This window comes from Bubalus bubalis, chromosome 1 (assembly GCF_019923935.1).
Source record: "Bubalus bubalis isolate 160015118507 breed Murrah chromosome 1, NDDB_SH_1, whole genome shotgun sequence".
NCBI lineage: Eukaryota > Metazoa > Chordata > Mammalia > Artiodactyla > Bovidae > Bubalus > Bubalus bubalis.
The window spans coordinates 69614406-69628199 of NC_059157.1; the positions used below are offsets into that span (position 1 = coordinate 69614406).

The following is a 13794-nucleotide window of genomic DNA, read 5'->3' on the forward strand; positions in this document are numbered from 1 at the left end:
GCGGCTGGACCGCGCGCTCGCTCCCTCGCTCTCCCGCGCCTGGGCTTTCGGGGCTCAACCGCTCGGCTCGGCTCCCGCCCGCCGCCGCCAGGGCTCGCGGGCGCTCGGAGGCGGCACCGCGGGGGGTGGCTGCAGCCCCAGCCCTGCCCCTCCCCTCCCTCGCTGCTTCCTCTCCTCTCTCCCCGCCGCCCCACCACGTAGGAGTTCGGATTCTCCACCCGACTCGTCCAGATTTCCCTTTGCCTCTCTTTTGGAAACGCGAGAGGTGGGGGAGGCAACGAGGTGGCGGAGGAGAGGCTGGCCAAGTCGGCCCGCCTGCAAAGTGGTGCTCTGACACATCCTTATTATGGAAGTTAAGTGAAAAAACTCGGGACGTGGAGCGGCTACTGAGACGGACGCCGGGGGAAAGGAAACCAGTGGGCAGGCCAATGTTTTTTTTCGGCAGTACGCTGGCAAGTTTGTGGAACACTTTCTAGGAATTAGGTCTTTTTCCTTCCCCGACCCCCCTTCATCTTCTTGACTTCTGAAGAAAGAACTTGGCTTTGGATTGCCATGGAGCCTGAGGAGAGAGGGTTAGACACACTTGAATAACCCCTCCGGCTGGGTTGAATTCGTGGGAATTTAGGAAGCCAGAGTGTGGAAATACAGCAGCCTTTGACGCGCCCTCGGTTAATTTGGATGGATCCAAATGTGCGCCCCTCAACACCTCGCCACTCTCCCCTTCTGATCTTGCCATTTGCTCTTCTCGACTTTAATTAGCATCTACGAAGAGTCTAAACTTTGGACCTACCTCTTTTTTTGATACTTATTTTTGTACTTTTTGCTCTCTGGGATTGGTTTCTTAAGCAATCTGGATCCTTTTTAATATGTCAAAATGAGTCGGCTGATGTTTACACAACTACTGCTCTGTGGATTTTTATATGTTCGGGTTGATGGTAAGTTAAAATGCTTTTATCTTGTTCCTCACCCGCCAGAAACATTTCTCTCTGAGTTGGATGTGGGCTGTAAATAAAAATGACATTATATCTGTCGGTCCCTTTTGGCCAGGCATGGGAGCTTTGCGGAGCAAAAAAAAAAAAAAAAAAAGCATGGAGCAGAGGTTTTAAGTCTTTTGTTTATAAACTGCTGCAAGTGGAACGTGTTAGGACTCACCTATTGTTGTAATTAATTAATTAAGGAGTTGGGTAATAAATGATGGGCTCTCAGTTTTGTTAGAAAAAAGAAATATGAAAGTAAGTCTCTTTAACCAGTCTAATAGTCTGGGGCTTGCTCTCTTTTTGGGGTTGGTTTGTTCTTCTATCTGAACTTTGGTTTAGAGATTCTTAGTAAGTCATAGACACCCCATGAAGGTTCAGTGGGTTAGGAATTTGAGACACAGGTAACTCGAATCAATGTGTATCACCTGTGTGTTGGTGAGTGTTCTCCTAGGGGGATAGCAGAATGAAGATTTAGATCATAGGGAGAAAACTGTCAAAAGTAAGACTGGGCGAGGCTCCAGGAAGGGGGAAGCAGAAGCTGTGGGCTGGCCCTGGGGCTCAGAACACTCAAATCAGTCCCCAGTGACAAACACAATGGGGATCTGAAACAGGTGCTCTCGGTGTCTCCCTCTAGGTTGAGTCAGTCTGTCAAGCAGACAGCATTCTCTCTCCGCTTCTCCTGTCTTTTGTTCAGATTTGGTTTCCTGGGATAGTCTCACAGGATGTCAGTTTCCTGTGGGAGGATTGCAAAATCCTTTTTTGTAGCTCTTTTGAATGAGGAGTGGAAGTAATCATTAAGGCGCTTTTTCTGTTTGTTTCAAAGAAGAATGTCAAAAGAACATTTGGTATTCACCTTCTAGCGACTTTAATTTTCACATCGCTGGACAGAATTGGTCTAAAAGAGATTAGAGCATGATATTTTTTGCCTGCCTGTGTGGATTGTCATACTTTAGATTTTTAGTGACTGTACTTACAAAAAATCTGAGGTGTATTGGCCCAGATACTTGAGCCATCATAGTAGCTTGTTGCTACATCAACTTTCTTCCAGAATTTGCATGGTGGACGAAGTCATTATTTGGGACACTGACTATTTTTGCTCGCTTGTAGAAGCTAACTTTGTTCCTGGCAGCAGCTGCTGTTGTCCAGAGCGCTATGTATCAGACTCAAAAAGGAAGCCTGTCTATAAACATAAGGCAATACAGATGAGTTTGCTTACTGTCAAGTGGCTGTTTTCTATCCTGGACTACAGGAGTACCTATGCCCCCCAGTGATAGTAGGCAAGGCATTCATGTGGACACACTGCCTTTTTTTTTTTTTTTTTTCTTTTTCCCTTTTAAGTTGTAGATGCATGGGAAGTAATCACTTTGGATTATACCATGATAATATCTATAATTGTATCTAATCATTCACCAGACATTTTCTTCAATACATTTACCTTGATAGTACATTTACATGACCAGAACTAAAAGGTTTACAGATTTGTCCCAGGTGTCTTGATTATCATCATAAGAAGACTTTGATATAACTTTTTGGATAATATATCCTCAAAAGCCTGAATTTGTATATTTCAATACCAGAAATACATGTATAACCTATATATTAGACTACAGAATTATCACCAAGGCTTTTTTTTTTTTTTTTTGGAGTCATTGTGTAGCTAGGAGGAATACAATTAAATTGCTCAGTGGAAGTGACAGAGGGAATCCGAAGAGCTTGGTGTTACAGAATGTAATTAATGTACCAGGGTATTTGGAGATATATGAAACAAATGCAATTAGCCAGTTTGCTGGAACAGCGGTAGCAAGACATCATTTCTCCCCTCCCTGCCCTCCCTACTGTCCTAGCCCCCACCCTATTTCTCTCCCTTATTTCCTTCCTTGTTCCCCCCACCTTGTCCCTCCAGCCCCATACATACACCTAGGACCTTTGTTCTGACTTAATAATATAGATAACAGGGGGTAGTTTGTGTTTGGGCCATAATTGTGCAGCAAAATTCATGGTAATGTAGTGAAAAATGCCCAGGGTGGAGGAGTTGAAAAGGTAATAGTAAATTGTTGTGTGTGTGAAACTAGTTTTTCTGTTTAGCATCTACTATGTCCAAGGCAGTGGAAACTGTGTACACTTATTGAATTAGTACGTAAGTCATACATTTGACATTGGATTGCCTTTGATTTACTCTTGAATAATGACAGCCCCTCCATGGGGATTGTTGAAAATTTGGGATGTAGACAACACTGCCCTCTAGGCTGCTTCAGCACACTGGGATTGCATGTTCACATGTATAATGAGGGGTTTGGTTTGTAGGATCTCTAAGCTTTCTGACTTTTCCAGGGCTCTATGATTTCTGTTTACTTATTATCCGTCTTAGAAGCATGTGCTTATTCTCCCCATGAATTTCAAATTTAGAGAAGCTTGCACCATTTCAAAGATATACTGACTTTCCTTGTGGTAGACACAGAAATTAATTTTATTCAGTGACAAATGATACATAGATTTGCATTGAAATTTGCTTGGTGGGTTATTTATATGTGCATTTTTATGGTATATGAAAAATGTTAGACTTTTGCATCCTCATGGAAGTTTTGTGCAAATATTATGATTTTTCCATATCTTATGTCTGTAGGAACCCACAGAGAATAAAAATTAAGTTAGTTGAGGACTACAGACAAACTTTTATATTGGGACATAAATAAAGACTGTCATTCAAGGCAGATTAATTAACCAGATGCAGATTTTTCTTTTGTGGTTATGTATGTGAATATGTATTGAGTTTAGCCTTTGTTCTCCAGATTTTCTGTATTTTTAAATACAGAAATATGGTTTTGTAATCGTTTACAGGGAACTAATAGGAACCATCACAAGACTGTTTGATTACATCCATATTCCATACATTGTGTCAATTTGATAATTTTTGAGTACTTGTGAAAATTATGTTTTTAAAATAAAAATAGTTTCTTGTCCTTAACTATTCTAAAATGAAAATGGCTCATGTGATATTTGGGGAGATAAAGATGATCTGTGTGTGTCGTGCAGATGTATAATCTCATATAGGTTTATGCATTTTGCTAAAGTGCTTCTTTCGGTAATGGGCTCATTATCCTAGCCATATGTAGTCCATTTCAGTACTTAAATTGCCTATAAGTAACCTGAAATTTCTTCGTGCAACTATGCACTAATATCACATTTGAATTGGCTTTGTTTGAATAACCTTTGATTCTAGACAACATGTGGACCATAAACCAAAAGGGTTTCTTAAAACATAAAAAAAAGAATATCTCAAAGGAAAAAAGGTCATGATTATACAAAAAGAACAATTCTAGCCATGACATCCTTGAGCAACCTATATAAAACAGCATCCTTGCTAATAAAAATATGGGTGTCCAAGGACATTGCTTCCATTTGGGTACATATATAGTAATGAAAGGAGCTTCTGTATGTAGCTTCTTCATGTCTGACTCTTTGTGTCCAGTTAACATCTGCTTCACCAGTTCCTGCAGTCTATAAGAGACATTTATTTACTTCCTTTGTGCAATTTGGTTTATGAAGAGTTAGAAGAAAACATTTTCTTTTACTTACTTCTCCTAGTTCTCTTTCTCTTGCTCCTCCTGTTTCTCTCCATCATTTCTTCCTCCTTCATTTCTTCCTTCCCCTCCTCCTTTTTCTTTTTTGGATCCAGTGGAAGGAATCATAGAAACATTTGATGAGTTAGGAAAATAGGTGATAGTGTTTCTTGAATAACAGTTTAGAAAATCTGCATTTAAAGGAGATTATGTTAATAATATTTTAAGTTTGGACATACCCAGTTGGGACCTTGACATAAGTTTTCTTTTACCGTACTGTATAGCTTTATGCAAACTTATGTGGTTCCTTTTCCAGTTTTGGCAGACAGAAGTCTACAGATAGTAGTTCAACCAGAAAGTTATGGAGTGCTATTTTATATATTTGTCTTCAAAGAGGAGTGTTGTTATGTTTCTTACAGTGTTTCCAGGTATAGACCTGTCAACCTAAATCAAATACATTGATATTGATAATGATTTTCTTCTTTTAAATTATTGAATAAAGCATGAATGGATGATGACAAAATATTTTAATGGGAAATTTCCATAAACTCTTACAATGTTTCAGCATAGTAGAAATCTTAATATAGTATCTAGAGTGTATTGTGTGTATGCTTATGTTGCGTGCTCAGTCATGTCTGACTCTTTGTGACCCCATGGACTGGAGCCCAGCAGGATCCTTTCTCCATGGGATTTTCTATGCAAGAATACTGGAGTGGGTTGTCATTTCCCACTCCAGGGGATCTTCCTTATGCAGGATTGAACCTGCATCTCCTTCATTTATAGGTGGATTCTTAATGACTGCACCACCTTGGAAGCCAGAAGTGTAGCATATTCAACCCCCAAAACCTGTCTTAAACTCAAAACAATATTGACACAATCTAGAATTCAATCCTTAGTGTTTTCTTCTTTTGCTCTGTTTGCACCTAGTACTTAATATCTTTCCTTTGGTCACATAGGTTTTAAATCCTTTATGCTGATACTTCTCAAATTACCCTTATCATGTGTGGGAAGAATATTAGTTCCATGAGATTAGAACTTGGCTCTTCTATATACCTTTGTATCTCTAGTGTCAATATATTACTTGACATATCCAGCTGACCACATGACATCTTTGCTTGGTATCTAATACGAATATATCAAACTTGAATGGTAACTAATTTGTTGAGCTGATCACTTCCCAGTGTATACAAATAGCAAATCATTGTATTGTACATCTGAAACTAATATAATGGTATATAGCGATTATACCTCAATAAAATAATTTAAAAAATGAATATATCAAACTCAAGCCCAGGATAGAATTTACTCCTCTTTCCAGTCATCTCTAGCTCAGCAAATGGCATCACCATTCACAGAGGTTTTCATGATCCAATACTAGAGATCATTTTTTATTTGTTCTCATAGCCCATAGAAGAAGGCAATGGCAACCCATTCCAGTACTCTTGCCTGGAAAATCCCATGGATGGAGGAGGCTGGTAGGCTTCAGTCCATGGGGGTGTTAAGAGTCGGACAAGACTCAGCTACTTTGCTTTCACTTTTCCTTTCCTACATTGGAGAAGGAGTCAGACACGACTGAGCGACTTCACTTTCACTTTTCACTTTCATGAATTGGAGAAGGAAATGGCAACCTACTCCAGCGTTCTTGCCTGGAGAATCCCAGGGACGGGGGAGCCTGGTGGGCTGCCGTCTTTGGGGTTGCACAGAGTCGGACACGACTGAAGTGACTTAGCAGCAGCAGCAGAAGGAGCATAGCTCAATATCCGATTTACTAGTAAACCCCTTGGAATATATACCCTGATACCTACAATTACGTGTGTATTTGTGATTTTTCTCCAACATTTTGATATAAGCATTTTCAAATATATAACAAAGCTGAAAGATGGTACAGTGAACACTTACATTCCCACCTAGAGTCTACCACTATTTTGCTGTACTTGGTTACCATTTATTTCTCCATTCCTGTATGCATCCATTAATTCACCTTACTGTTTTGATTGCATTTTCAAATGATTAGATTCCAAATGTTTCTTATTAATTCAACTACCACCGTCTCGGTCAAAACCTGGACTATTGGGGTAGCCTGATAAATGGTCATCCTGCCTCCATGCCTGTTCTTCTTATCCCCACATCTTTCCCCTGTGCAGTTAATTCTTCACCTGGTAGCCACGGAGACCTTTTAAAAGCATGTAAATAAGATGATGGCAGCTCATTGCTCAGAAGCTTTTAATGGCTTCCACTGAGAACTCTTTACAATAGTATACAGGATTGTTCAAACTCAGGTCCCTCCCTGCCTCTCTGACCTCCTCTTTTCACACTCCCTGCTGGAACCTAGGTTTAAGACTTGTGTTTTTGGTGTTTTATTCCTCACTCAGGGCTTTTGCATGTGTTCTTTCTTTTGCCTGAGATATGCTTCCTTAGATCTTTGCATGATTGAGTCTTTCAGTTGATTTAATGAATCCCTATCCTATATCAGGTTTCCCTGGTTGCTCAGATGGTAAAGAATCTGCCTGCAGTACAGGAGACCTGGGTTCCATTCCTGGGTCAGGAATATCCCCTGTAGCAGGTATGGTACCCACCCCAGTATTTTTGCATGAAGAAATTCATGAATAGAGGAGCCTGATGGGCTACAATCCATGGGGTTGCAAAGAGTCTGACACGACTGAGCGACTAACAGTTTCACTTTATACTTTATCTAATATCACCTCTTCATGTATGTACATGGACTACCTTATCTAAAACTGCTTCCCTTAAAACACTATTGGGCTACCCTCTTATCTATCTTAATTTCATTCTTACCTCTTATCACATCCTTAAAGTGTGTGTGTGTCTATATGTCTGTGTGCATGCTCGCACATTCACTTGTATAAACAACCTTGAAGGGACCTACATTTTACCATACTTGCAAACTAAGAAGTTAGACTGCTACGACTTTATGAATGCAGGCAAAGCACATGCGTATCCTGAGACTCAGATGGTGGCCTTTGTTAGTCACACCACACCAAGGGGCATGACTTCATGTCTGTATAGACTTACCTTTCCCTTGAAACCCTCAGGGACAAGGCCATGGGGCCCAGGTAGATGATGCACACAAAATGGATTGGCCCCACAGCTCAGGAGCCCTGAGCATGGAAACCAGAGTATTTTAGAATGGGCCATACGGAAATCTGCCTAACTTTTGGCCTGGAGGGGAGCCTTGTCATGACTACATTAGATAGTAAACCAAGCTGCTTTCTCTTCTCAAGGGAGATCACCTACATTTTAGAAGCTTTTTGCTGTATGCATATGTTAGTGTGTTTAGTGTCTGCTGTTGCCACTGAGCTTCCAGGGCATGGACTTAGCTTTGTCTCTTATCTTTGCCTGTGTTCCTCCTTTACCTGGAGCACAAGATGACAGATCGTAGACTCAATTATTTGTTGAATCAATGAAAAGGTGCTTATGGAGTGCTTTTGAAATGTTTATTTGCATGCCCTAGCCAACACATGAAATAGTTACCGTTTGAACTAGGTTTATTTATTTATTTGGGGGTGTGTATTTCTATGTATCTCTCTTATTCTGTCTCTCTAGAGACAGAATTATCAAACATGCATATTTTGACATTAATGGCATCATGATTTCAGATGAAATTTAATATTCCACTTTTTACCTGACAGGATATATAGAATTTACAGTTTTATTTGCTTTTCTACCATGGTGGCTTACATGGCCACTCCGAATCCCCACACTGACATTGCTGTGTGTTAGCAAGCTGTTGAGTCATGTGTATATTTTGATAAGGCACTCCTTCAAATGATTCTAATGTTCCTGTTAGGACCACACATGCTGTGATCTGACCAAGGAATGTTGACTGATTTTGATGATATCTGGCCCAGAAATTGAGACTTTTCTTCATATTTAGGTCAACTTTTTATTTAAGCATTAGCAACAACAACAAAAGTTTAGTTCAGGGATAGAATTCAAAAGAATACCCCAATTATATACCTCTCATTTTGAAAAAGAAGAGGAAGATTAAAATATCTGCAGCAATTAGTATTATCCTACCCTGCCTACTGTTGTAATCTTCCTGCTGGAGCCTTGTTTACCATCACTAATACTAAATGAGATAAACTGGGTTGCCATTTTCTTCTTCAGGGGATCTTCCTGACCCAAAGGTCTACAATCTAATTTTGGAACTTTTTTGTTATCCAAGAAAAGAAGCTCTGTAGCCTGCTTCTTATCTGCCACCCCTCCCCCAGCCCTAGGAAGAAATTAGTTTTCTTTCTGTCTCTATAGATTTGTCTATTTGGGGAATTACATGTAAATAGAATTATATAATATAGGATCTTTTGTGACTGGTTACTTTCCCTTCATCTCACGTTTTCAAGGGTCATCTATGTTGTATATCAGGACCTCATTCTTTTTTATTGCTGAATAGTATTCCATATCCTTTATCTTTTGAATTATTAGTTCATGCACATTGGTCATTTCCACTTTGGGAATAAAAATTTGTTATAAAGATTGTTGCTGTGAACAATTGTGTATTAATCATTGTGTGACACATGCTTTCATTTCACTTGGGTGTATACCTGGAGTGGAATGGCTGGGTCATATGAAAATTCTGTTTAACCTTTTGAGGAACTGCAGGACTGTTTTCCACTGCAGCTGTATGATTTTATGTTGCCACTGGCCATGTATGAGGTACATATATTCTTTTAATTCACTCACAGAAAGAAAATGTTGAATGGCCTTTTACAACTTAGATGTGAGGTTTGTAGTGAAACAAATTTTATATGATAATATGCTTTAAATCCCCAACAGTCCTAATTTCTAATCCCTTCAGTGATTGCCTTCTTCTGTTGCCCTGTAAAGTTTTACAAGTGAAATTAACCCAAACTGAACTTGTCACTTTTAGCAGTGATTTCAGCAATACTAAATGTAAATCACAGGATGATGACATCTCAACTCTTTCACTGGATGGAGAACTAAAGCTCAGAGTTTTTATGTACCTTGTCACAAGGCTATTGCTTAGTGGTAAAGCTGAAGCTAGAGTCCAGAGACATCTTTTTATCATTATACGATACTTTTCTTGAAAGATTCTTTCTGGCTTCTCAACGCTGGAATTCCTTAACGAGAGTTCCAGGGTCTTCTAAGTGAAAATGATCAGCTGTTTTCTAAACATGTCAACAAGGGAGTTAGCTTAAGATACCTTGAGGTTTTTCATTTGATTCAGCACGTGCTTTCTTAGCACCTCTTAATAAACAAAGTGCCTTACTGAGGACACGGTGAGGAGCATAATGAAGTTAAGTAGTTCCCACCTTCAAGGAGATAACTCTTTAGTAGAGAGGGTAACAAACATTCAAGATGTTAAAACAAAAGTAGTATCTGGTAATTGGGGGCGGGGGACAGTTGAAGAAACACACAGCATAGTCTGGGAACCCAGGGAAAGAATAGATGATTTCCAGCTGTGGGAAGGGTCCACACCAAATGGGTCCCTTAACATGGGTTTTAGAGGAATAGTGGAGTTTTAATAGATGGAAAGATTGAAAATTGCATTCCAACAAAAGGAATAACAGAAGGAATGGCATGGAGATGACAAAGGTGGCCTAGGGCAAAGGCATGGAGTCTAGTTTAAGTTTAACATAGTTTGTAGAGGATGAGAGGTTAGATAGCATCACTGATTCAATGGATATGAATTTGAGCCAACTGTGAGTTAGTGAGGGACAGAGGAGCCTGCCATGCTGCAGTCCATGGGGTTGCAAAGAGTCGGGCACGACTTAGCAACTGAACAAAGTTTGTCCAGAAGGGAAGAAGTGTAACATGATTACTGAAAGACAGTCAACAAACAGTACTGATTTACAGCAAATAATTTAACCATTCTCAGTGTCCTTATCTTTAACATTGACATGATAAAATTGTCTTCTCAAACAGTTGATATGAGGAATAGATGAATATATATATATACACACATGTATATTGGAGAAGGCAATGGCACCCCACTCCAGTACTCTTGCCTGGAAAATCCCATGGATGGAGGAGTCTAGTAGGCTGCAGTCCATGGGGTCACTGAGTCGGACACGACTGAGCGACTTCACTTTCACTTTTCACTTTCATGCATTGGAGAAGGAAATGGCAACCCACTCCAGTGTTCTTGCCTGGAGAATCCCAGGGACGGGGGAGCCTGGTGGGCTGCTGTCTATGGGGTCGCACAGAGTCGGACATGACTGAAGTGACTTAGCAGCACACATGTATATGGAACATACATAGGTATATACATGTTATATATGACATTAGATGAATATATATGTATGTATCTGTATGTTACATATATATTATATATAGAAATTATATTAAAAGTTCTTTGAACATTGCTTGTTAATTAATAAACCCCAATTAAGTGTTACTTGTTATTTTTATTATTAGTAGTAGTTTTATTCTGTTGTTATTTTCTTCCCAGTATGGAGCAGAAGTAAATTTAGAAGGACCGTTTCTGTCAGGCTAATTATGAACTATATTTGAGATGTGTTTCACAATGATTTTCATGTAACTTTTCAGGCATTAGTCTTTATGTGACTGAATAAAAACTCTAGTTGCCTCTTAAGGGTACTCGTCTGAGGCCACACCTATGCATCTCTGACAAACGTGCTATGACATGTATGTTTCCATTGCATCATGTGCTGATCATGGAGCAGATAGGATTCCCGAGTGAGTGGTGTTATGAATGAAAGGAATAAACAAGAGAGGCATGCTACAAATAGCACTTTGTAATGAGCAGAACAAGCTTATAAAACCCTGCCTTTTGGTTCATGTTGACTGGTTTATGTTTTATTCAGAATAATTTTCCCTTGGTGCTTTTAATATAAAGTACCATGAAGATAAATATTGTAGGAGACAAAGCTTACTGGGTTTGAAGTAAACATTCCTGGTACAGAATTTTTTTTTTTAATTAACCGTAAGTCTCCACTCAACATTTGATTTCCTAAGTAGCCCAGTTATCCTTTTTCATCCAGTATAGCCATCATTGATCTTGATATTTTTTATAATTATTCATTAATCAGATTTGCATATTGAGCAGTTCTGTAAATTAAGGATAACCTGAACAAAGCAATATCATTGCTGTCGTGGAAGGGATACACCAGGGGTGTCTGAAAGCTGTGTATTCCAGTGTGAACGTTACTACTAATTAATTGTATGACTTTAGACTCCTATAAAAATAGTATTTGGGTACTCTCCAGTGTCTCACTTAGTCTTAAATTCTGTTATTGCAAATCATTTAATTAAATGCTCTATCACTTGCATTATGTTTGAGTATGATTAAAGGGAAAAATTTAGCCTGGAAAAAAGTTATACCAAGTCATAAATGTCCATCTTTGAAAATAATCACGACTTATTGTTCAATCTGCATGGGGCTGTATTTTGATGTGGGCTTATAGATGATAGTCCATGATGGTCCAAATACGCTAGTCTTAGAATTCACGTTTACTTTCGTTCATTAATGACCAGTGGTACTTACTGTTTCTTTATGAATAAGTGGGATTAAAAATTTTAATACTAAAAAATAAAATAGTCTTAAACCAGTGAACTTATTACTTTATAGGCACTGTAACTAGAAACATCTGTGGCAAGGCAGTTTTAGCTCAGGTGGAGAGGGTTTATTTAGCGTAGCACTTTTTAATTTCTGTTGTAGGACTGATGTGGGATCTCTTCCCCGAGTTTCTGGTCCCAAGCCTTTTCAGAAATGAGCTAGAGAACATGGAATATAACTCAACACTTTCATTACACTGCTTTTCAAGTTTAAACTTGAACCAGGAAGCCATTTGGAATTTAAAGAATTTGTCTGAAACTTGTACAACAGTTATAACCAATTACAGTGTTCCTAAGTATGATCAAAAAAGCAAGAACTTTTGACTTTCAATAAATTAAGTCGAGGTTCTCTTTATAAAGAAAAGGTTATACGTTTTCTAAATCAATGTTATAGGCATACTTTAACAGTATATAGTTCCAAATACTAGTGAACACTGGAATACGGTACACTAATTTGTTAAGGTACATCTGATAATTATAAAACCTAGTTTCCAAGGTTACAGCAAATTAAGGGAAGTCAGTTAAGTTACAGCAAATTAAGTATGAACCCAGCAATAAGCATTCTAAATTGTGTTTTGTGCCTCTATCATCTCCTGCATTGGCAGGCAGGTTCTTTACCACTAGCACCACCTGGGAAGCCCCTTTTATTTTAAAGTGAGCTTTAAAATGTCAAATAATAGTTACAGTTATTGAAAACTGAGTTAACTTCTGTTAAAACTATAGTCAGCATTTCAGCTTCCCCAACCTTAAATATGCAATAACTTGTCCATTCTAAAACACTTTTGCACGTCAGCAACTAAAGCAATCAAGCCATCGCCCAAATGCCAATTATGGGAATCCTTTCCTAAAGGGATCGTTGATGAGAGGAGATACCGAATAAGAAGAATGTAACCTTTCAAAAAAAAAAGTGCCCCATAGCTTAACATTCCTTCTCATTTTTTACATTCAAAATGGACTGTGAAGAACTGGAACATTGAATTTGATGGTTTAAGAATAATTCTTCTTAGATGCAATGATAATCTCAATAGTTAAAAACTAACAGTGAAAAAGTATGTCCACAGTACCTGAGCCCTATACTCACAAATCTTCAAGCTGTCATTCAGTTGAGGTTTGCAGCCTTTTTTTCTTCTCACAGATGCTATTTAATAATCTTACCAGAGAAAAAGTGCTAAATACAGCTGAAGAGCTCCTCACTGGTTATCCTGAAAACACACAGATGATTTTGTAGCTAAGTATGTTTTTAAGTGTTTCAATCTGCTTTTGTGATTTGAAAGCCTGGATAATATCAACTTGTAACACGAAGTGAAAGAAAAGAGAATGGGAAAAATATGTACAACATGTGGGTACAGATTTGGGGCAAAGATAACTCTTATTCCCCCATCCCATACACACATGGCTGTAAGATATGAATAAACGTTGTGGTTGTTCGTTTGTTGCCTGCCCTCTACTCACAGTCCAACAGACAACTTTTTATTTTATGAAGTACGTTTCCTGGGCTATGAATTATTATTGTATTTTTCTGTTAAGCTGTAACACCTGTAGTATTCATCAGTTGGATCTTATGAAACTTATCCAGATTTTTGAGCAGCTCCATAAAAGCATCTCATCACATTAAATTCAAATTCCAAGTTTGTTCAACTTTTCAGAAAGTGGTTTTTAACTTTTTACACAGCAGCTAACCATGGCTTGTGAATAAGACT

The 13794-nt window shown here is 38.7% G+C and overlaps 1 protein-coding gene across 8 annotated transcripts in view; it reads left to right on the plus strand.

Annotated features, from left to right (window-relative positions):
* The first annotated feature begins 802 nt into the window (after nucleotides 1–802).
* Nucleotides 803–13794, plus strand: part of ROBO2 (roundabout guidance receptor 2) — a 663217-nt gene continuing 650225 nt past the window's right edge. For all 8 annotated transcript variants that reach the window (XM_044940048.2, XM_044940051.2, XM_044940065.2 and 5 more), the window contains exon 1: nucleotides 803–935. In XM_044940048.2, coding sequence (XP_044795983.2) covers nucleotides 875–935 — 61 coding nt within the window. In that variant the 5' untranslated portion in view covers nucleotides 803–874. The remainder of the gene's footprint in view (nucleotides 936–13794) is intronic.